Source organism: Dufourea novaeangliae, unplaced genomic scaffold, assembly GCF_001272555.1.
Source record: "Dufourea novaeangliae isolate 0120121106 unplaced genomic scaffold, ASM127255v1 scaffold379, whole genome shotgun sequence".
Classification (NCBI taxonomy): Eukaryota; Metazoa; Arthropoda; class Insecta; order Hymenoptera; family Halictidae; genus Dufourea; species Dufourea novaeangliae.
The window spans coordinates 2,610-27,598 of NW_015374290.1; the positions used below are offsets into that span (position 1 = coordinate 2,610).

General features: G+C 48.5%; 1 protein-coding gene across 1 annotated transcript in view; it reads right to left on the reverse strand.

Moving 5' to 3' along the window:
- Positions 1–3,875: 3,875 nt before the first annotated feature.
- The window catches only part of LOC107192770, a 60,293-nt gene continuing 39,179 nt past the window's right edge, over positions 3,876–24,989 (reverse strand). Inside the window, 3 exon segments of the mRNA XM_015582106.1 lie at positions 3,876–4,041; positions 4,187–4,318; positions 4,734–4,918. Coding sequence (XP_015437592.1) covers positions 3,897–4,041; positions 4,187–4,318; positions 4,734–4,918 — 462 coding nt within the window. The 3' untranslated portion in view covers positions 3,876–3,896.

Below are 24,989 nucleotides of genomic sequence, written 5' to 3' on the forward strand. Positions count from 1 at the left end.
AACCGCGTGTTATGGAATAATTTAACACGTTGTGCATGTATGACCATTGAAAAGTGCATTGCGATTTCCAGTTATCGTGGCCGATGTTTTCGTTGCCACTGGCAAAGAACGCATACGGTTACGTACACGGGTAGAGTAATGAGACGTACTGGCGAGTACTCACGACCACTTTAATGGAGTGTGAGCGTTAAATGCAGGGAAGGTACTACTGTGTTTCACCAGCATGTATTGTGTTCCACAAACATATTTGTGTGGTAGACGTATATACTCAGAAAGAATGAGTATTTATATCACTGTCCTTTAAGAAGGACAGGCCCAGGGGTGTCCATCTACTACTTATGCGCAGCATTCTTCCCCTCCGGAGGTACCCTCACTATGGGACTTGGATTGACTCGTTCGAGTCAATCTGAGGTCGGTAGTCGGGGATATCTACGAGGGGAAACCTGTAATTGCTTCTAGCTCGTGGGTGGCATTTGGACACTTTTGGTATTAGAGTTAATTTTTATGATTTTTAGATTAATGTTTAGTATGTTAATAAAATTTTATTTCACCCGTTAGTGAGTTAATTATTATTTTCAACAGTTATACCGTCATTTGTAGACAAATAACGCAAAAGAAAATAACTTAAATTTATTTACTATTTGAATACAGTACCTATATGCATAATATGTATGTATATCAGTTTACTGTGAAGAAAGTTAAGATTAACATGTGTCTTCATTGATATTTTTAATAATGTATCTACAATTGTACATTGGCAATCTATACTAAATTATATCACAAATACGTACTACCACGTTACTCGACGACAGAAATAAAAATTGAGTAGTGTATTTTGACTGATGTTTGAGACATGACAGGCATGTACAAGAAGGCGTTTCGCGATGGGTAGATTTTTGCGTCAAAGTGACGTAAAACATAAAACAAAGATCAGTATATGAAGGTTTCTCATCCACCGTGGATTGTCATAAAGCCGAACGGGTTTAAAAAATAACTGCGTTATTTGAACATTAGTTTCCATGAGCATATCAATCAGGGGGAAGCAATGCAATTTTTTTCCGTCCAGGGGGGTGGGGACAAGTGCCCCTCCTGGCTACGTCCACGTTAGTTTCTGCGTTGAATTTAGTTTATGTTGTTTAGTGTGAATGGTGTTAGAATGATATAAAAATTGTAAAAGGGGGATAGGTGTTGAACGCATGTGATTCCATCTATCCTCCTTGGGTCTCCATTCGCAGCAACCTCCACGGGGTGAGACCTGGGCAATCATTATTATTTGGGATATAACTGGCAACCATAATCACCTACAAGTTGACGGATTATATAGCAAATAATATGAGCTAATTGGCTGCGACTAGCTGCACCACCACAGACGAGGCATAACTGATAAAAAAATCGAATAAGAAAAAGGATTAATTAACGGACTCTGAATTATTGGGCTTCTATTGTAATTCACGAATTCACCGTTCTTATAATGTAGAGGCAAAGACAAGGTATAGGAGCGGATATTTTATCTTATAGGATCTGGAGGCCCACCTAAACTGTAGTACCGACACCTTAAAAAGACTATGATTATAGCGACCTCTACTTTGTGAGAATGGTGAATCTGCGGTGAGTAGTGATACTAAAATGGAAATACTAAAATGCACTTCTATACCTCGTCTGTGGTAGAGGGCAGAAAAAGATCTCTGCTTGCACGGTCGGTATTTCAGAACATGTGACTCAATGTCCCTTAAGATAAGGCTATTCTATACCTCGTCTGTGTTCGGATACCCTCCGGAGGTATTGTTTCGAAATCATGCTTTGCTATGGTAAATCGTGCCGATTCAGGTTTCTGTTTGACCACTAGATGGCTGCACCATTTCATAAATCGTTCAACAGTTGCCGATTCAAAATCATCTGTCGCGAGTCGCGTGAACCTGTGAAGTATCGTTCGAAATTGCGACAGTGTTGTTCATAGCATGTTGAGTGCCGGCTAGGAAAGAAATAAAACATCGTAAGAAGTTCTCTTAAATGTAAGTTGCGATTTTATTGAAACGATAATCATGAATTTCTTTATACAATTTTACTGCTTGGTTTTGTGGGCTACATCTATATGTATATTGCCTAGTGTTGGTAGCGAGTACAACAGCAAGCTGAACGTCCTTAAGGGTTCGTATTTTCTCGCGATTAATCATAGAATTAAAATATCCGACGCAAGTAATAGATCGAACGACTTCGACTGTGTACGTTCGTCTTTTGATCAAGGCTGAAGCATTAAATATTTAGAGTGATAGTTTTCTGGTAGAGCACCATTTTGGTTTACGGCACGCGTTACTCTCCTGCCGTATTCCAAACGACGAATGTTCAGTGCGAAGCTCGGATGAGAATATCGCGAGAACTGTAATATTTGAAATCGATCTATACACGAAGCGTACACGAGTTTTCATTGACTCATAAATGCTGTATCGGTTATCGGTTCGCGATCAAGTACTATGTACTTACATATCATAATAATGTATATAAAAGCGTACAAAACACGTTTAGTGGGGTCGAGGAAGGATGGGACATGGGCGCGATACGAAATACTTGAGACTCGAACGAGTCACAGGCTTACTTTCTTCTTTTATTCATTCTCTTCGTATACTTAAATAGCTTCTTCGAAGGTCCGTCGTTAGGTAGTCTGTACAAGTTAGGGTGATGGTCTTGCGGTAGGTTATCGATAAATTAGAAATGATTTTCGCGTGTTCTTTCTTTCGCTCTTTTCCCTTTGATACGTTCAATTTCCCCGAAACTTGGAGTATCTCGTCTACAATTAACTAGTTAACGCGACAAACGGCGTGAACGTTAGAATTTCCTTCTTACATATCATGGGTTCTCAACTTAGTCCTAAATGGCAATCAATTTCTCTTCTCTCTATACACAATCAAACACAGACAAATGAACGACCGCGACTTTCGATCGCTTTCCTTACGAGTTCTCTATTGATCGCAAACGTAAAAACAAAAAATCTACCGGTACATCGAGGGATCTATATTTAATAACGCCGCGAGGACGCTTCTCGTCGCGGTTCTCTCACTTTGGTATACGATCCTCGACGTTGCGAGCGATTGCACCTTTGGCGCGAAGCCGCTTTGTCCCCATATGAAATCTAAAGCGGACTTTACACGGTCAATAATACTGTCAGTATTTATTAATACTGTTTGTGTATGGACAGCATCGATGAATTGAGATTGCGTTTTATATCGTGCGCGTATGTTTCACGCCGAACGAGAGGAGCACATCGTCTACTGGGCTGAAATACTAACAGCAAGAATGATCGCGTAAGATCGCGAAAAGAATGACACTTATTGTCGTTATCATTGAATCCATATCATTGACCGTGTAAGTTTCGCACGAAGCGATTGTGAGAGCCTATGCAACTACCGAAAAGAATCGTCGACTCGTGTGAAACGGAGACAGGATTCCGAATTAGGCTCGTGGTCCAAGTTCTCTCTGACAGCCGACTGTTGTAACAGAGACACCTGTATCGCTCGCAATGGACATTCGCGCACGGAGCAAACGTTGTCGCGCCTCTTTCAGATCTACGAAGTCTCGGCGACTTGCCGTGGGAGTTCAATATTTGCGATTCGCAGTCTGTCGCCGGTTTCTTATCGAACGATCACCGTAGACAACAATAGTATAAAAAAAAAATAAGGACAACAGAGTATAGTCGTCGAGTCGACGTTGAAACTAGCAGGATATATCTATACGTAACTGCCTCGAGGGGTACATATACACGTAACGAGTCTCCGGTAAAAGGGCACTCGTAAAGAAAATGGCACCGTCGATTATTCTTCGCGCGTTCTCCGCGCACACTCGGGTTACTCCTCCCACTTTTTTTCTCTTCTTGCTGGCACTTCTTGGAGCCTTTCCGGTTTCTAACTTCTATACCGGTGGCTCAGGTTAGTCCGGAAATTTACGATCGCGTCGAACTTGTCCTTCTTTCGGGGACACTTCCCTTGTCGTCGCATGTATTCGCCGAACTCGCAACTGGGCGCAGCACACTCCTCGTTCTGGATGCATCTGTGAATATTAACGTAATTACTGTTTGAGAATATTATCATAGTTCGGACGTGTTATTGTACTAGAAATAATTCCTGCATAATCATTTATCGGATTCGGAGAACTATAATATTTGAGCTTCTTTAAAATATATTCTTTTACTTACAACCTATCGGCGAGGGAAAAGTATCCTTTGCCCCGTCTGATCTTGATGCAATTCTGATGATTCTCGTAGCAGTTACACTGGCACTCGCCCTCGGGTGTGATCCTTGGCGTGAATTCCGAGGGACAACGGCATCTGGTCAATTTCGAATTACGAATTACTTGTAGCTCGTGGCGAAGACTAACGATCAGTGTTTCCATACTCGAATGCATGAGTTTGGACCAGTCAAGGAAATGGAGGGGTATCTCTTATAGACAGATTTATCTTGTGTGTAACCTAGACAACTGCTTAGTCATGAATAACGCGTGATCGATTACTACTGAATAGCTGCGTGTGTAGAAACAACCCTGACTGTCCGAGACTCGTGAATTCGAGTACAGGTATGGGAGAGCCGATCGAGGAAAGGCGTAGGCACGAACCGCACGATGTTGCTTACTCGGGCTCTAACTCGAATCGGTGCCGACGGACACCGGTCCGGTTCGATTCGTACGTTCGATCGGTCCGGTATAAGTACATACATCCATACATGTAGGTATAAGAGAGAACTCACGGCTTTCTTGGTTGTGCCCTTCTCATGTTCTGAGGTTGCGGGGAGGGCTGATAGTGCCTGTAGACTCTTTGCTCGGAGGGTTTCTCGTTGGTCGTGTCGTACTCGGTCCTCTCTCTGCACTCGCATTCCGTGTGGTTGTAGAAGGACAGCTTTTCCACCACGCTGCCGCCGCCCACGTTCGTCGTCTGCAATAAAAAAACCACGGAACGGATCGTTATTCCGCGACCAAATCAGACGATAATTCCTGGCTATCCCCGTCGTCTATCGCGGCGGAAAATCGCGGCACGGTTGAAAAACCATGGACGGCGCGCGATCGGCCGGCATCGCTTCGCTTTTAATTGAGTTCAATTAACCTTAGCCGGGCCGGCTGTTCTAAAGTGGCCAGTTACACGCTCGTTCGACGGAAGGGGGTTATCCGTATCGCCGGGCCACACGTACAAACTCCTCCAATCGACACTAATTACCCTCGGTTGCTATTTTTACGGCACCGATTTCTAGAGACTCGCGACCGTTCTTCGGAACCGACGCAACGAGACTCGGGCGCGAACGAAATACATAATACATGTGGAAACAATTTGAAAGCGGGAACGGTGCTGAGAACGCTGTTGCATTTACGGTAGCACTAATTGCTGGATGCCAGAAACAACGCGTTTCGAATTCGCTAATTCTCGAGAAGCTCTGCGCATTTCAATCGGCCCGGTTGCGTTCACGATCGGGGGAATCGGGGATAGTCGATACTCGTGTTAGAAAGCTCGTAAATCACGGAAGAAACGCTGGGGTCTATCGCGAATACAGATTAGTCCGCGTTTCGTAGCGCACCTGGACACGGAGACTGCGACGCGAAGCAATGATCGGTATGTTGCTGGTGCGAGGGGCGTTGATCGTTCTATGACCGTTTCCATTGTAATTGCTCGCGAGGATCGCGGTTCGAAGAGCAACCGCGCGTTCGTAATTGATCGTGTTAAGTGGGTCGAAGCCTAGGATCGCGGGCGAGAGATCCACGACAATAGGCTAGCGGAACGAAATGCCACGATCTTGGGTCCAAGGGTACCGATCGGTCGTTCTCGAACCTAACGTTACCATAGATGAGATTCTTTGGGTAGGCGCGGTGATCGCAACGTTCCTTCGGTATCGTTCGCAGTCGTGAACAAGGGTCGACAGAGAAGATCCCGCCACTTTAAGGAAGGTCATGGGGACAAGCTGCACAGAACAAGTATTTTCTCTCGTGGAACGGAGCATACATATGTACATGTGTCCGTGATACCGATTGCTTGTGCAATCTAATGCTAATTGCGGGGAAGTTCAGCGATGTTCTTCGCATCGCGTTGCTCAATCATTCGGTTCCGTCTTTATTACCCCGCGTAATGTCGGTGAAAGGGACATTGCGAATCCGAGTACGTCGGACGGGTGATTCACAGTGCGAACGATTAGAGTCTTTGGTGCTAACTCGATTCTCGATAGGATAACAGAATGAACAAGGATCGATGTTGTATCTTATCCAGACGGATACGACGTCGCGCGATATTCATTGGAATTCATCGAGTTTTATGAAATTTTAATAGAGCTCCGAATGGATTCATTCGTCAAAGGCACGTATATGCTCGGTCTCGAATCGATGAATCCAAAGGGTACGAGTCGATTATCTTCCGAAGGATGCGACCGCCGGCAGGAATAATAAAGAAACGGTCAGGACAAATTGCCCCGAACAGTAACGTGGGTCTCCGTGAGTTTTTGCCGGCTGACAAAGCGCAAAGATCTTACCGGATCTTTGTAATACGAACTCAGCTCGTGGGTTGTCTCCGTCTTCCCCCGGCGCGCTCTGTCAAGACGGGTACGCCAGGATTGAGATTCGCGATCGTCCCTGACGAATAGCCTGGTCGAGAGATCGTGGTCATAAATTTTATGCCACAGTGGCGTACGCAGGGGCTATCCCTGGAGGTATCTCGTTCTGCCTCGAATCCTGGATAACGCCGAAACGGGGTGTCCCGATCGGATCCTGTGTTTACCGATTTCTTGCCGATCGAACGATCCACGCGAACGTCTCCTCGAAATTTTGTAGAAACCACCCCGTAACACGCCTTCTTCTTTCGTAATTCGTAATATCGCGAAACGTACCCGGCGAAGAGAGACCTGGTTCGACGCCATTGTTGCACCGCTTTATCTCCCGGTAACCACCCATGGCGGACCGCGCGGTGCTTTCTTGCGACGGGCACATCCGTTCCGGATTTTTGCATATTTTTTGCACGCTCGGTTCGCGAAAAATCGGGCGTGAATAATGCACTTCCGGTGTAGCGGCCGGCGCGTCGTTCCGCGCGAGCTGCCCTTCGCCGCCTTCGCAAACTCGGTCGAGCGACCGATCCCTGGTTGGGGTGAACCCCGGAGAGTTCCGAAGGTGCACACGCCCATGCTGCGAACACGGCTCGAACCTGTCCCCGATGGCGATCACGGTCGTTTTCGACGTTTTGCGGCGCGACCGACCCCTCCTGCTCGCGGATCTACAACGCGTCTCCATTACGAGATTTCCCTTTCCGAGGCATTGCGTTTATGTAAATGTTACCCTCCACGCAAACGCAATGGGATACAAATGACAGAGAGATTCTCGAACAACGGAAATTACTAGGGATAAATAAAAACGGGAGGATGAAAGGTGGGGGGTAGACGGGATTTAGTCTCGAGCTCAGACGTATCCTGGAATCTTCTGTCTAGCTGGATTATTTTCTTACGGTAGGGATCGAGCAGCTGACCGGCTGGCTCTCATTAACATTCACCGTATTCTCGCTAGAGGCAACCGCACGTGAATGAAACGCAAGAAGCAACCCACGAAATCACGCGTTCGCGAGCCTCGGGATCGCTGAACCGTGGATCGGCAACGTCTTCCCTCGCCCCGTGATTTCCTCGTATTTCCGTGTAATCTTCGGCATTCGAATGATGTTTCGTGACTCGAACCGCGATACGTCGGCTCCTCGTGTATGCACTCACACGTCCCGTTTTGTCGCGAAAGCTCGATCGTAATCCGGTGCACTCGCGACGAACGGTTCGCCACAGATCGGATCGACATGCGGCACAACAGGCGGTAATTGGCTTTGGTGACTGCGCTTCGACGTTATTCGCTAACTATTCCGAGATTTTACCAAGCGGCAAACGCAAAGACCGCGCGCCACCATGTCTTCCTTCCGTTCTTTCCGATCGGAGGATCTTAAAGGACTTTCTCGACGAGACTTTCAACGGATACCATCTCCCTTCGGTATCTATCTCGTGGGCGGTCGATCGATCTCGAGATACTAGACGACGATTGAGTCTTTTTCGCGAGCTCCGTAACGTGTAGTTTCGCATGCAAATATGGCTTTCCTTTCCTCGGGACGACATTAGTCGCTGTTATTTCGAAACTCGGAATATCCTGCAGCGTCCACTTCATCCAAACTTTCTTTCTTTTTTATTATCGTAATGAACGTCACATCTTTCTTCTTTTGACTTATTTCGTCTTTTATATTCGTATCTTAGAGAGTCGTGCAAATAAATAATATTTACTATCGGTGTATCGTCGAATAACGAAGTAGGTATCGAGTGGACACTTCAGTTCCATCGAAAAATACTGCCTCTCGTTGCTCGATTATCAATGTCCACAGTGGGAATTCGAGCGTAGCTTAGTTTGACGAATGTTTTGGCACGTTGCCTGAACCGAGAGCGTGTTCTCGTCTTGCCGACTGTTTGCGTATCGTTCGCGATACTTTAGTTACCCGACACCTTTGTGTACAAGATCTTTCTGAGCAGATTCCTCCTCGAGAAATTTATCGCATTTTTTTACTAAGTCCGTGTCAACGTTCTATCGTTACGTCGAGATAAGCGGTGTTCGTGAGCGCGGTCTTTGTACAGCTTCGTCGATAAGACACTGGATTCGTAGAACGTGAAGGACTACGCGACGGGGAATCATAAATTTGAGATTAGAATTTTGTCGAATATTCACGAATATGCACGAGGAATATCCATGTTTCGGATTGTCCCATCTTTTTGGGACACCCTGTATACACGTGTAAAGTATACGCATGTTCGCCGGGATGATTAACGAAATGTCTCGCGGTGTAACGAAGCGAACAGGAAAAAATGACCGATCCAACGCTGACTAGCGTCTACTTAGGTGAATTCGCGTAGGAGTCCCGGAAGTTCGAGGTTCCTAGGAATGCAATTAATGCATGTGCATGGTGCAACATTGTCCGAGGTTGCTTCGCCGCTGCACACCGATAAACGAACTTCCTTATCCCACAGCGAACCAACGAATTCCTGATTAATCAAATTACACGGAAAGCAAATACAACAACACGCCCTCTGGGAACGGTAATTAATTCTCGGCGTGTTCAGTGGTCATTGAGAGATGCTTCCAACTGCCATCGGCGAGACAGAGTAGAAAAATTGATCTCCCTTCGGAGAAAGAAAGTCGAAGGACAGCCAAACATTTCGAAGCGGTTCGACTCGTTGATCCAAGCTCTCATTTCTCCAGGATTTCCGCGAGAAACGAAGACGTTCCATGGGGTGATTTCGATCGAGCCGTGGTCTACTCGTTAGCGTAGACCGCACGATCCACGTTAGGATCATTTTACAAGCACGGTCGGTCCGCGGTTGGTATGCGGATTTAGCCGCGACGCCAAGTATTATCGGAGCCCGTGAGCTACGGCGCAAGTTATACGGTGCCCGGTGATTGCATTGACAATTCAAATCCAATATTCATTCCATCCCGCGAAAGTAACTGGACGAATCACAATTTGTCCACGCCGAACACCTGGATCCTCGATTGCTTTCGACGATTTATCGCCGCTACGTCGTGAAACACCGTATGAAATACCGATGTTACGAATGAATTGGACGCGCGAACGCGTTGTAAAATGTACGAACGAGCCTAAGTTGATTAATTTTTCCGGGGAGAAAGAGAGGTTTCGTGTCTCGAGAGACATCGAAGATAGTACTATAGTATCTGAGATGGGCAAATTCGTTATTTACATAAAAAATTTCGAATAACGAATAAAAGATAAAAAAAGTACTTCGCCATTTTTAATAGCATAAACGTGAAAATGTCAATTTTTACAGTAACACAATACTTCTTCTCGAATGAGTAGACACTTGGCAAACAATTACTTCTTTTGATTAACTGTTCAAAGGTCAGGATGACGATCCCATATACTGCTACTTTTCACGAATAAAATTGTGCCCAATTCTGATATATGTATACGGAGTATGCATCGCATCGGCGAGATATCGTCTTGCAAACGCGTCAGCTCGCCGACACGCTCGGTATTCGTCCACGGTTCCCCGATCTCTCTTCCTCGTTCTTTCACCCCGCGGAATTAGAAACAGCTTAGACGATTTATGACGACTACTTTCACCCATTATACGGTCCCGTCGTGTCGTTGGTACACCTCGATCGATTCGTCCCTTTTCGAAAACGTTCCAGCGGCGTGTACACCTTGTCGCTATACGCGACAGGACGCGTGTAGTTTTTCACGGGCACGCGCGAAGTACGAGTGCCACGGCCGATTTGCATGCGATTATTGGTGGGCGTTCCTGCGTCCGATCGAGATCTTTATCGCTCGAAGCGAACGGTGCGTTAAGTCCGCGCAAGAAGATTACACGGGAATTAGCCACTAACTCTTTGAGTAGTCGCGGCAGTTAAGGTGCTTGCAAATCTGTTATGTAACTCTTTGGTTTCCGCGTGTCTTCGAGTTTGGAGTTTCGTCACAGACGAGATATAAGAATAGACCTAACAATCTTTTGGGTACTTGGTGTCCCACTAAATCACGTTGGTTCGAGCGTACTCTACAATAAATCCGTGATGACACCGCACACACACGCACCCGTGACTGCATATACCGATACGTACATACATTATTGCCCCTATTTCGCTGGCAGGGAATGGAATATTGAAATGGTACGGGGGCTTCCGATGCCGCCGAAGTATTGGACAGAAAATTACATTGCATGTTAGCTCTATTCTTATATTTCCTCTCGTGATTTCGTATCGGTGACAAGTGGTATGTCCTGTGTCCCATCCTCGATACCGTTCTGGTGTTCATTAAAAGATAATAATTCATGTTACGAGATCGGCGCGTTGGATAGTTTTCGCGCGGGATTTATCTCGAAGATCTCGCGATGCCATCGCCGATATTGACTGGTTCGCGCGAAGCGTCTCAATTTGTTCCGTCGATGACAGACCGCGCGTAATTTTAGTTGTTCTCCGATAAGACCGCATAAATCAACTTCCCTGGTCGAGTCGAGCACCGTTCAACCTGCTTCGAACCAGTTACCGATTCGAATCGCTCCGGGCGACTCGATTCTCGCGATAGCTATTAAGTAGACATTGTCAATGAGATCGTTCCGCCTCCATCGATCGGACATTTATTTCGGCCGGCGAAAGCGTTCGAAGCGTTCGAGCGTGCACAGCTTTCCTCGCGAGCTGAACACAACGAAAAGCTGTTTTTGCGCGCGCGCAATTGGAACCCTTGTCCGGTTTCTTTCGCGCGTTTTCGAGCCGTCTCGTCGTAAATCAACGTCTCGCGAGATATCGGCTCGTAATCGTGTTAATCGATACAGCGAGCTTCGAGCCGACCGATTCGTTCGCCGCGCGTCATTAGCATACGCGCGAACTCGCGGCACGTTCGGTGACAATTAACGTCAACGCTGAAAGAACTGGCGTTTCTTTCGCGCTGCGCGTTCCTGCGGTGGAATTCTTTTCGGTCGGTAAAATACCTGAGCGTACAGTTTCTTGCCTCGTTGCACGAAGCTTAGTTCGATCGAGTCATTTCCTCGATCGAGAATGCTTTACGACCCAACTTTAATATCGTACTCGTCCGAACTAAATTAAATTAAGTATCTTCGAACGTCCGAAGGCGAAACATCTTTTTTCCGAGGACGTCGATGAAGGTGCCCTTCTCTTTTTCGAGAAATTTTTTTCGTACGATGCAAGGACGGACATATAAATGTCTGGGAGATGGTTTGCAAGATATTGATTAAAGACTTCGACGGCGGCATCGTCGTCGGACGGATAACGATCGACTCGAGTCACGCCGGTTCTGTAATTCTACCGCGAGGATTAATTAACGTTATATGGCCGACCGGTTCGTGGCTTACACGGTTTACGAGTCTGGCAACGGATTCTTGAGTGTTTTAAACACGGTGGAATCGATCGATCGAGGGGTATCAGTGCCAGAAAACACGACGCGGGTCTTGTTCCACGGTAGTGTACGTGTTCGAGGGAGGTCGAGTCGACGGGAACGCTCGAATTAACGTTGCTACTACTTGGGAGACTCATCCGCGCTGTTAAACGATCACACCGTTCGGAGGTAAGTTCTAAAGTAGCCCGAAAGTCTCGGTCGCAGAGTTACCGTGATCATCGCATGCCTCATTTATCCGCATCCCGATCGCATCAGTATCGTCTGCACGCGCGGTTAACACGGCAAGAAGTTAAGCGGACGAACGTTTCACCGTTTTTGCGCGATCCTCTGTACGGAATGCGGGCTAAGAGCGCCCGCGCCGCTGTGTAAAGGTGTATGTACCTACATATTGGCGTGCGCGCGCGTAAAACCATCCGTATGATCGTCGTCGCATCGCGCCGTAGAAATTAGCGGGGGTACCGTTCACGGTCGCGTTTTATCCGCGTGATCCACCGGCCGGTATCGCTGGGATCGGTACAGTATCGGAACACGGTTGGCTCGTCGATTTAAAAGTCAATAGGATCCTCCTCGATGGAACCAGTTCCCGAGTTTATCGGTGGGGATCGTGTCGCGGAAACGAGAAACAGAGGAGATGGAACGTCTTCGGTGCACCATTATTGCCGAATGGAAATTTTTCGGAACCCTTGACAACTGGAATATTCTGTTCAACGATCGAGAAGAATCCGCGGGTACGACTGATCGGTTGGGATCAACGACCCCGGACGTTATTACCGTGGACTCGCGAAATATTCCCAAGCACGAGAAGTGCCAATGAAAGCCCGGGTGAAAACGGTCGTGCGAAAAGATCGCCGTCCTGCGGTGGTTGATCCTGTAATTTTACGATTCTTCTCGACCCATCGGGCCATGCTCGATTCGATAAGCCCGGATTAAGGAATCCCGATTTGAAAGTCAATCGTCGTGTCGGTCGAGGGGAGCTAGTTTTTTTACGAGCCGCGGAGAAAGGACGAAAACGAAGACGTGGCCAGCGGGGAGAGGAACCAGTCGTGTTGCTCGCGGGCGACCGATCGCGCAGGAGCTCCCGTGTTCTTCGAGTCGTCGCGATCGATCTCTCGCGTGTCCGTGGTAATTTGTCAACGACGCGAGAACACGGGAACACGGTGAGGTTTACGAGTCCCAGGAAGGCTAAATCCAAGTGGGTTTAGGCTTGTCGAAGCGGGGTCTTGGCTTGTCAAAACGTTCGCGTGACTCTCCGAGTAAGACGAAGTGGGATTACCTTGTTAATTCCTCGACTGGTGTTTCATATTTTCCTTGTTCGTGGCGATTCACTCTCACCCGCGAGAGTCCGTGGTTGTCGAAAGTTCAGAGAAACTGGTCTTCAAGGACGATCGCCGGATTAATCACGACGTAGCACCATTATCATCGGTTTATCTCGCCGGATGCACCCGTCGCAACGGATACAGCGATGTTGTTCGTGGAACCCGACAGCGTGTACTTACACAGAGGCCGGCGTTATTAATTTTCACCGAATCGGCAGCCGGCGGCGGGACTGGGGAACGTCTAAGTAGACCGATAAATTTCATTCACTGTCGTTGGATAACGCGGCTTCGATATCCTGGATCTACTTTCACGATTACTCTGGCAATTTATCGCCGAGCCTCCGGTGCACCGTTTGGCTCCGGTGCTCGAACTTTAGCCACGCGAAACGCCACGGGAGGATCGATCGGAGAGTAATACCGACATATATCCGTTTATACGCGAACGACCGTGTCGCTGTTGTTACTTTCCCACAACGCGTTTCACGGCTCGGTTGCCAGATAATACAGCATTCAGTCGCTCGCCCGGATCACGTTTCGTGTCTATTATCCGCGAAAGCACTTAGTTTTGCGGTCGACTGAAACGCGCGCCACGCGACAGGAACATATGTTTACCCAAACGGCGGATAATTGGCTGCAAGATAGGCTTCGATACACCGACTGGCTGCTGCTAATCGATGCATTAACGGCTTCCTCGAAGTCGTTCTGCCCGGGGACTTGCTTCCGAGTCGATGCTCGTTTGATCCCGACGCCGATCGACCGCGGAGTGTGCGTTACATCGCGTTGTTAATCTCGAGGAACGAATAATTAAACGAATCCAGACATGTACAAAAGTATAGAACCGATTTTCCAGCGCCTGAAGCAGAATTAAACGGTGCCGGAAATGCGAACGGCGCACCGCGACGATAAATCGTCGAGGAGTGAGTTTCGAGCTGAACGAAGAAAAAGTAGTCGAACGAACGAACGAGCCGGTCGAGTCGATCGATTCGACTCGATTCGCCACGCGAGAACGGGGACGGGGACGTTTCGTAACGAAGCAACGTATAAATATCGAGCTTCATCGAGATTTCGCCGGGCGGGCAACGACGTATACCGGGTCGAAGAGTGTCCGCTGCGGGATCGCCGGAGCGGGCCATCGAAGAGGATCTAATTACAGGGGTCCGCTTCCTGCCGTAATTAATCGCTACAACCCGGAAGATTTATGCAACGTTCGCGTACGATCCTCTTCTTTCTTCTTCCGGCGGGTCTGGCCGGTCCGTGCCACTGTTTGCCTTTTGTCGGGTACGAAATTGGTGCCCTCGCCCACTCAACGACACCCGATTTCGCCCACGGGGCAACATCTTTTTACCATCGAACGCGCAATCAGTAGAATTGCTCGCAATTACTGCCCTCGTCCCTAATTAGGAACGATCTTCTCCGCTCATCCAGCTGGTCCCATTGAAACGTACCCCAATCCCTTCCCCCTTGTATATAATATACGGTTTCGTCGTCCCTGTCTCGGGCAACGATCCGTTACGGTGTTACGATCCACTCCGCGAACTCTCTCGACGTTTCCGAAGTTTTGGAAATATGGCCGGAGGGTGGCGTGGTCCGCGCGTACGATCGAAAATAGAGCGGATGGAGGATAGTTCGAGCGACGGAAGATGCTTGGAGCTTGCGCAGAACGGGCGAGCACGAACCGGCTGGTAACAACGCGTTAATATTAGCGACGTTGAAATCCGGCCGAAGAGGACAATCGCTCGGAGTCCACCAGAAGAACAATAAATTTCCGGTCAGCTTTGCCTGTTCGAGCAGCGACAATGTCCTCATTGTCCCGCGTGGACTGCATAAAGATGCGGCGACGGTCCGCGTCGGTTCTCTTTGCCGCGACTTTCAAGTCCGTGAATCAGGATATTGTCCTTCTGCGCAGGGGAACGGTTCACCACGAACTAGCCGCTAAACGTGGCGGAAATTTCACGGATCGCTAACGATGGAACAACTGTTGCGTGGCTGGAAGAACGATCGAGACTATTAATCGCGAGCGGGCTTCGAGAGTTATGTCTTCGTCGGACGAAATGTAGAAACGGCGCGAGGCCTGCCGTGAATGGAAACACTTCGTTCCATTCCGTTCCGGTATCTATTCTTCCATCGACCGTTGCACAATCGTCCCCGCGTTTCAGATCTGTTCGAGTTTATTACTAGTACGCCACTCGGGCTTTGACGATATTGGCCAATCACGAGTCCCGCTCGGGCACCGACTCGTTAATCTCTGCGATCCTGTCGCGAATTGAAAAGGGGTCTGTTCGCCCGCGGTCCACGAGGATCACGACTGACTCGTGTGAAACGTTGAACACGAGTCGCGGCCATAAACACAGAAATATCCTTCCTTAAAAGTTTTCGATTAAAGTTTTCCTCCGAAATCTACCTCTTTCTAAACTTGGGACATCTGTTTCAGAGAGATACGCTATATTTCTATGTCTATGGTCGCGGTGGAACGTTTCGCGTGACCTTAGACGCGATAGGAGTGCGCCCGTAAATGCACACCGAGGTAGATCCTCGTAAACCACCGGCGAGCCACGATCCCAGATCTCGATCTAACTGGCGCTCCGTCCGAGGATCTTTACCGGATCGTTTATTTCCAACGAGATCAGGCGGGTCAAGACAAGAATCTATCGCGGCTTGCCACGGGGTAAGACCTGGAGTGGAAGTAAAATGTTGGCTCGGTAGAGTTTCGGGACAGTTTGAAAGACTCGCGAGTCGTTAAATGGAATTCCGTTTTGGATAAGGAGGAGGCCCGTTTCGTGCACAAGCCAATAATCCCTATTGCGCCGGACTGACCTCTGCATGGGGTGTTTAAGTAACGCCCTCGGGCCTGTTCGTGTTCACTGTTTCTGGACATTCGAAGGTTACTTAGGAACTCGGCTGCGAGGTAGTTATCCGTCCTAGTGTACTATTTTCCGACGTCGGATCTTTGCACTCGGCGTCCCACAGCGCGAGCATCTTTAACGTCCTCTCGAGCTGACTCACGGAATATCTTCGGACCTTCGCGAATGGATTTGGAAGCGGCAGCGTTCCGAACGAAAGGGGTTTCGGTGAGGATTAGAATATTCTCGCGGTAACAATTTACCTCTCGACGGTCGGTCTGGTTCCTCGTACGAAGGAAACAGTCTTATTTTCAGTGAAAAACATTGAGGACGTATCGGGGTGATGGTTAATCTGTTAAATGTAAAGTCGTGTTCTGTTATCATAACTGATAGTATCTAACTCTTGAAGCGAGGTCAGTAATCTACGATATAAGGTTTCATGTTTCACGAAACGTGACGGTTCATCAGGATAGTTAAGTTTATTAGACTTAGGGTTCAACAATCGAATTCATTAAATGTTTCACCGACAGTCATTGAACGTTTAGATCTATATTGGGCACCCTATTGGCCTCGTTGATAAAATCGTTCGAGGAAGTAAATTACTCGCCCGAGGAATCTTCTGGTTGCACGGAAAATTGCTTTTACGAGCCGCCCGCTCGTAATTCTCTTTGCTTAGAAAGTCGTTCCAATTAATTTCGGGCTGCGGCTGCTGCTGCTGCCGGTTGATCTAGCCGGAGAGAATTCGCGATACCGGCGGTAATCGAGATATCGGTACGGACTTCGGCGAGCTACCTCGATTCCGCGGTTGCGAACGAAGGCTGAGCGAGATTATCGAGCGTGTCGTCCCGAATACCTGGAGCGACGCGCTAATGGACGACTCAGGGATGCTCACCGACAGAAAAGTCGCGAGTGAGGAGTTCACGGCCACTGTACGACGATGATAAATCGCGCGCGAGAGTTGCACGCCTCCCTCTTCTCTCTTCTTCTGCGGTCGACGCGATGCAACGATCCTCGAGGCTCGCGCAACGCGCTGCTTAATGAACAGGACAGGTGAGCGCGAGCTAAGTGGCATAAGTGAAAACGTATGAATGACTCGAGGACGGGAACGAGTACGGGGACGTCTAATGGCAACCCTCGATAAGCCGGTACGAGGAAAATGGCATCCTCTTTTCGCGAACGTGTCGAAGATAACTACAACCGCGCGATTGCGGCACGGTCGCAGCGACGAGAGTACCATCTTCCCAAAGGTCGGCCCTCGTGAAACGGACGCGTAAGGGAAGCTTTTAACACTAGAATTATCGGCGATAAACGCATATTTGCTTCAATCGGTGGAAAAACGTGAAAAACTTATGAACATTTAGAAATTTAGAAATTTACTAATTTCTTCACTTTCATATCGTAATAAAAGGTGCAAAAGATCTGGGAAAATGTATTGCTATAACATTTCTTTTTTGCTATAGCATTTTGACTTGCTTGGTAGTTCTAGTGTTAGAAGCGACCCAGGTGTAAATTCAACGACGCCGATCGTGCTTTAATAAGTGTCGGTGCGTTTAAACGCGGCGAGAGTTAACGACGAATCGTTAATATTAATGAGAAACAAACCGTGTTAGGTACCTATACGATTTTTGAATGTTTCTCGGTTTTGTAATTACGATCGTTCCAACTTTTAATACGAAAGTACTTACGTCTCTCATCGTGCGTAAGTGAACGGCAACAGAGGTGAACGAGGAAGGGAAGACAAGAAACGAGCTGGTCTCCGGTCACCGCAGGTTCGACCACGAAGGGAGATTATACGAGAGGGACCAAAAGAGGGGCGTCAGCGCGCGTTTCCTCGCGTACGCACGTGTCCCGCACCGTCATTATCGCCCACGCGCGCTAACTGTACGCGCAATTGAATCTCCCTTCGTTTTCTGCGCCTTATACGAGAGAGTCCCTCGTTTCTAAGCGTCGACGACGGACACGAAGCTCGCCCACAAGATCTCCGACTCCCTTCATCGCGGGACCGTTTTCTTTCAACGGAGAAAGGGATTATCGGCACCGGGGCTGCGTGAGTTGTAATTAAAATGCAATTAGCCTCGCGGATGTAACCGTCACATTTGTATACGTATACATGTGCTGTTTTTTACGGGTCATCCGAGGAATGGACGTTCGGAATAATCATCTTTTGTTAGACCATAAATCTTCGAGGTCTCTGATAGCCGTTCGAATGGTCGAAGACGTTCGTCGATTTCTCGTGTAGTCATCGATGTGTGAATGCCGATGAGATCGCGCACTTGGAACGGTCTTTCGATGAGAAAGACGAGGCAAACGATTTGGAATCTATGAGGTTGACGGCAGGAAAGGTGCACCCAGAAAAATATCTCCTTCGACTTTCGTCTCCATCCTCCGGGGCTTGAACTTTCCAAGTACATTCCTCGAATTTTTCGACCGGTTCGGCGAACGATCGCGTCAGTTTCACCGTTTGGTATTTCCAGGCTGCACTCCTCTGCTGCAAATTCGTAAATTATCCCCAGTAGGGGAATCGTAGTGGGGGGAACAGCGTCCGCGCGGGCGGACTCGTAACCGATGTTGACTCAGCCATCTCGGACGCGTATTTATTATACCTGTCGGGCGGCCTTTTCCTTTTTCCGGACGAGCACGGATGGAAAACAAAGCGCGATCAGTCGAAGGAAAAACACGAACGAGGCCAGACGTCGTTTCCCGGCACTCGCGAGAAATCGTGGGTGTGCTGAGAAGGCGTGGGTGCCGCTGCCATTATGTACCTGACATCGTGACGAGATCGCGTGAGCCCCGGGGAATCGGTAGTTGCTTCGAGACGAACGAAGAAGAGGCTCGAGCGTCCCGAATAAAAGCAAAGTGCCATTCCCAACACTGCCCGGTCACCGATCCTCAACCTTTCGAGCCTCCGCGAAGAGTCTGCACCCAAGTGTTCGCTTTCGAAAACTCGTAATATTTCATTGCGCAATATTCTCTATGCGCAATCAACCGCGCAAACGTAGTATGTCACGAATGGTTTACGAATATAGCTTTGGGAATTTATTAGAAAAAGTCCAGGCAACCTCGTTTCCACGCTATCAGAGATTCATAATTCCGTGGCGGTGTGATTCACGGCTGACTTAACGCAGTAACAATGCTGGATCCTCCGATCCGTTAAGTGTCGTTAATCGACGATACCGGTTTCTCGCGCGCTTCTAGGAGGCCCTTGAATCTATTCTTTCTTCACACGTTAACGACCTACGAGGAGGGTCCGTATGGTTAATCGTCTGCTGTCGCTGGAACTATCGGTCAGGTCCTACAAAAGTTCATATAACTGGTCGCAGTTCTACGTCCAATTACACGCACTCATGGTGCTCGCGGCTATTCATAGAATTTCAATTGAGCCACCACCACAGAGCTCTATGTTTTCATTACAAAACGTAACTTTACGATTGATTTCGATAGAACTCGTTCAGCGTAGCCGTGGACGATCTACAAATTGTCTGGTGAACGGTCCCTTAATTTCGCGGCCCTTTGTGCCGTTCGACGCAACCTGACAGCTCGTTCACGATACCTACGCGGTTCCGTTCGACGCTCGTCCACTACTCGGCATTGTTGTTGTTCGGCACCGTCACTCCGTCAAATTGATTTCGTTCCCGGTGCTTTCGCTGCCAATTCCAGCGTCCCACGAGGGACCAGATATGCTATCTTAACCGCTGTGGAGTCATCGTGAGGCCGCGTTTTTCAGCTCTACGGGGTTGCCCAACGCGTCCCCCGTAAATTAACGAAGTTACGTCGATTACCTTCGCGCGCTTGAGATAATCTTAATTACATTGTAGAACGCGCCAAGTACTGTTGCGCCTCGTTTCTTGCCACGAGGGCCCTCGCAGTATCTTGGAACGTACATCTACGCAGTAGATTTATTGGCAGAATCATCGTAGAATCAACGAAACGTCGAAAGCTTCTTCGTCGAATATTCTGGCGCGTAATTTATTCGATTCTTCACGGTCTTCTACCGCGAGACCAGTCGAAAACATCAACTACCGTGACGTAAGCCTCGTTCGTCAAGGATCACCCAAGGACCTCCGAATCGTTCCCCAAAGAAGACTCGCTAAATGCGGTTGTTGTTTATAGAAGAAGCCAGAGTAGGTGGTAGAAGAAAAATTCTCTCGCAGAGACTAGACGGTATACGACCAGTAGTCGATTTATAATCGCCGCCACACCCCGTGCTTCTCTTTTCTCCTCTTTCCTCATGCTCGTCGACGATTCTCCGTGACCGTGGTACCTGATTATCGGACAGAAGAAAGCCAGAAGTGCTTCCGCTCGCGGAAACAATGAATCCCTCGACGTTTTCATCGCGACAGGAAAATTCTAAAATCGCGGTTAATTTTACGTGCCGTGCGACGTATTATCGCATCAATTACAGTTCCGTACCTGAGGTATACGCGCAAGGTTAATTTTTGACGGAGATCGATCGTGCGCACCGTGTCGGAGGATCGCGCCTTGATCCACTTTGCCCGACTGCAAAACAGTTCGAGAGGGATACTTCCGTTACCGGACTGATTTATCGATCGAAGCCAGGTCGAATTGCGCAAGCGAGGCGCGCTCGTATGCCGACTGCATCGAAACGAGGCGGTATTGTTGCGAATCAATTAATGGGATCGTTTGGTTCGCGCGTTCCACCGGTGTGCCGCTGTCGGCAGGGCTTTGCCGGAGAAAATCCATCGTTCCATCCCTTTCACCCTCCACGTCGCGAATCAACGCTAATGCATAATGCAATGCATAGACCCGCGGAGTGAACCGGAACGACAATGCGGCTGATCCAGCGGGCAGCGTAGCAGGAGCACGCTTTCAGCGGGCCAGCGTGTCGCCGTAAAGCACGTCATAGCGTATCTTGATGTAGCCTGCGTTGCGTCGCGTCGCGAGGACAACGTCACAGAGGGTCGCGGTTCCGGAATAGAATTTACGAGGCAGAAAACAGGTGGTCGTGCTGCGATCTCCCCCAAAGGACAAGGAAAAAATGACACTTTGTGCCGGATGTAGCGAGCTGCATCGTCGGATGAACGTATATAATGTCGCTCCAGCGATTGCAAATGTAGTAGGATCGTATTGGGATAATTATCTTTTATATTCAAACGGCGCAAGGATTCAAGTTGAGATTAGAGCGGAAAATCGGCGTTCCATGATTGCAAGACGAGAAAAACAGGAGGTGTGCCCGTAGGCGGGCCCAGGAACCTCGGACGCAGATATTATTATACAGCGAGAATTGAATAATTTTACGGTGGACCTTGCTGTAAATTAGCCGAGCCTTTGGCGTTCTTGCGGCTCATCTGCATGGCGCCGCAAGTTGCACAATCAACAAATTTGCAACCGTGGACACGCTTCGTTGTTCCTTGCTCTGGCTGGATGCCGTCCGACGAGAGTATACATACATGTTCTCCTCGACCTCAGTGCGAACTAGTTCTGCGGAGGGTGTAACTTTAACAGAGTCCATCTCTAAGACGCTCAATCCATTGCACGAAAGCAATCTAGATTTCGAGGTGATCGTCGCGAGCCCGTTGAAGAGTCCATAGAGTCCTAATCGTAGACGATGTTATCGCGGCAAGAACAACCGATGACGCAACAAAGAAGTTATTCTCAGCCGCCTCGATACGTACGGCAGATATGTAGGTAAGAAACGAGAAGGTAATAGAAATTCATGAGGTCGCGTCGAAGAAGCAAATTAATACCGCCGCGAAGGGGATAAAAAGATAAATGAGATTTTTAATTGGACAGTGTCGAAAGACACGGGGGGTGGTGGGGGAGGGATGGAAAAAGAAAGAGAAGCCGAGCTGAACGTGGGTCGAGGCAAGCTACGGGGCAGAAGGAAGAAGGAAAAGGGATCGCGGACGCGTGCAACGAATCTGACCAAGACACCCGGTTTCGAGCGACGAATACACGCGCAGTATCCAGCGTTCGTAGTCGAACGGTCCCTGAAGGCGTCTCGCTCCACTAACCTCTTTCACGAAAACGAACTTCCGCGAGTCTATTAGCGCTGAGCTTGAACCTGATTAAGAAAGATCCTGTCCAGAACGGACACCCGGCTAGCCGGGCAATTAGCTGGAAACGAGATTCTAATTGAGGAACCGATAGATACGACTGACAGGTACCTAATTAGTCGAACGTGCGCAAATATTAACCAGCCCCGGTACAGTCGAATCGGAAACCCTTCGAAGCACCTCCCACTGTCCCACCCGTGTCCATCGGATTTAATCATTATGACAACCTGTCGGGCGTCTGGTCACGAAATATGTACATAATTGCCTATCTGGGACCGAGTCCCTCGGACACTGGCGTCGTGCAACGTGCAACACGCTCGTGCTACGGTCGGGCCGGTTCGGTAACGAGGAAACGTTCCAACCGCCGCCGTTATGGGCACCGACAGAGGTTTTAGAGGAAAGGGGCCGGCATCGAGAAACGAAATCATCACGAACAAACGCGAACGAGGCGTTAAATCGAGTCAATTACTTCCTCCTCCCTCGAAGTGCTTGTCCTAGCCCAGAAGTCGTACGCAGAAGCGATTCGGCTGGTCCTGCCCGAAGAAGCTTAAGGCTGTCGTGCACGCGATGTTACGTGAGTCGTTGCCACGAAACTTCTATCTTTCACGGTTTTCGTCAGTGGTTTCTCGCGTGGCCAAGCATCTTGGCATTGTCACGTTCCCCCACGTGCGCTTCTCGTTATACACCGCGATAGTCCTGTGGATGTTTGCTACTGGCCTTGCAATGGCTAAAAGAAGCAAGTCAACCGTAAGCTTTTCTAGTTGGGCATTTCACTCCCGACGCTTCCCTTGTCCCGAACTATCTTGCCTCTCGATTTCTTATCCCTAGAACGACACCCTTCCGTTTTTTGTGTCAGTAAAACACTCCAATCGCAGACTGGAAAGAAATTGGATTGGAAGAACCTGAACTTCAAATTCTGTTGTTTCATTACGAATATGTGAATCGGAGACAAAACGACTACCCCTTAGGTTCGTCGAGTAATTTCGCGAGTACGACGGTCCACCTTTTGACGGCGAAAATTATCCATTCTAACTGGCGGTTACAGATAGAACTTGTACGCGTTGTACACAAACGAACGGATACAGACTCGATGGTAATACAAGAGCGCGGCACCGTGTCGGTGTGTCAGGTTGAATATTGCGCCGGTGCACGAGAGACGCAGCCCCGTGGAACAACTGGCGTATAATGCAGTCACCCGTGGTAACTTAACTCGAGGAATAATCAAGCCTTAACGAACGTCCAAGGAGGTACACGTGAGCGAAGGTTAGCCGAGGTTAGTCCCCCGATTGCTCATCTGCTAGGTGTTGTCGTGCAAACGCGCGTTAACCACTCGAGACCAGTTCCCTCGCTCTTCGATTTTGTCTAGACTCGTAAAGTGGATTCCGCCAATCTCCCCGTGACGGATAGAATTATCTTGTTCGATCAAACCGCCTTATTTCTTCGTGTGTTCGCTTTCTTCGGAACGATAGTCGTACGGAGAAATGTTGTTTATAATTGCCAGGCGTTCGATCTAATGTTCAATCGTGATCTCGATCCTAGGATCCGTGTTCGAACGTTCCGCGAGGATACGTTTCGGTCGACAAAAAATTACCAACGACTCAGCTTTCGTAAGCTCGAACGACGTTGGGAAACCGTTCGCGCGAACGGTTCCTCTGAATTATGTATAGGTTAGGGCTAAATGAAGCTGCCAACCAGAGCCTTTTCTGTTTCGAGCGTCGAACGACTCTGAGAGAACGAACGATGACGAACGACGATGGGGATCCCTTTAAAACGCTCGAAAATTTATCGTCTTGCCCCGGCTCTTATATTATTGCTTTCGCGTCTTCTGCCTCGAAGACAGTCTGTACTCGACTAAAAGCCACCTTCTGTCTCCTTCTCATTGTATGCAGATTCACGTGTCTAAGAGTGTCCTCTTTGAAGTCTCGACGTGCCTGCTTTGCTCCTCTATTTCGTTGCGGAGCCAACGTTCTCGAACTTTACGACGAGCGGACGCAGTCGTAAGGTCTTTCCGAATCTCCCGAAGATCCTATAGTCTTTTGCGTGGCGTCCCCGCGGAACACGGCCTCGGCTGAAAAATGACCCTCCTCCCCGATTCCTTTGCGAACGACGTTTCTCCTATAATGACGACTCGCAAAATTTATGACGGTCCATCGACGCACAGTAACTCATGGAAATAATCAGAGTCCGGCAGAGGTTACGGGGGATCGGTCATTCCACGTGTCCGATGACTCTCGGTGCTTGCCCGCTCGCTGGGACGCATTCATTATGGTTTATTCATAAAACGTTCCCCGTGGACAACGTCGTCCCGGAGGCTGTGTGTCCCGCGGCAAATTCAGTCGCGTTCGCCGCAAGAATTTCTATGCGGACGTTGTCGATTCGCGACGTTTATTACCTGTGACTCTGCGACTAGCTGTTCGTCCAACGAGTGGGATTCGATTCGAATCGATGCCTTTCAATGTCTGGACATAATGCCGTTTAATGAACACATTTTTTCCGTGGTTTATTCCACCGGCGAACAAATCTGAAACCACTAGCAGGCGGAAATCCGACAGGAGAATTACTAGTTACGCGAATACTTACGTAGAAGTATTCGTTCCGCGCAGGTGGTCGGGCAACAGTCGGAGGAATTAAAAGAGACGATCGGTTTTCTCTGTGATTACGAAACCTGAGAAGAATGAGATCTACTGTCGACCCATTCGCCGGAGAGTGTACCGCATAAGAAATACAAGAAGCGCGATGATAGAAATTTCTTTCCTACGGTGATTAATGAATCTATAGGTAAACCACCTCGTAGTTACCTTGACTTTCCATCTCGAGAGCAGAAGCGGCGTTTCGCATGTGTTCAGGTTAATCGATTGCTCGCTCCAGTTGAAATTCCTCATCGACAGCGCTTCCTAGTTCGCGACTTCCAGCGACGAGAATTCGC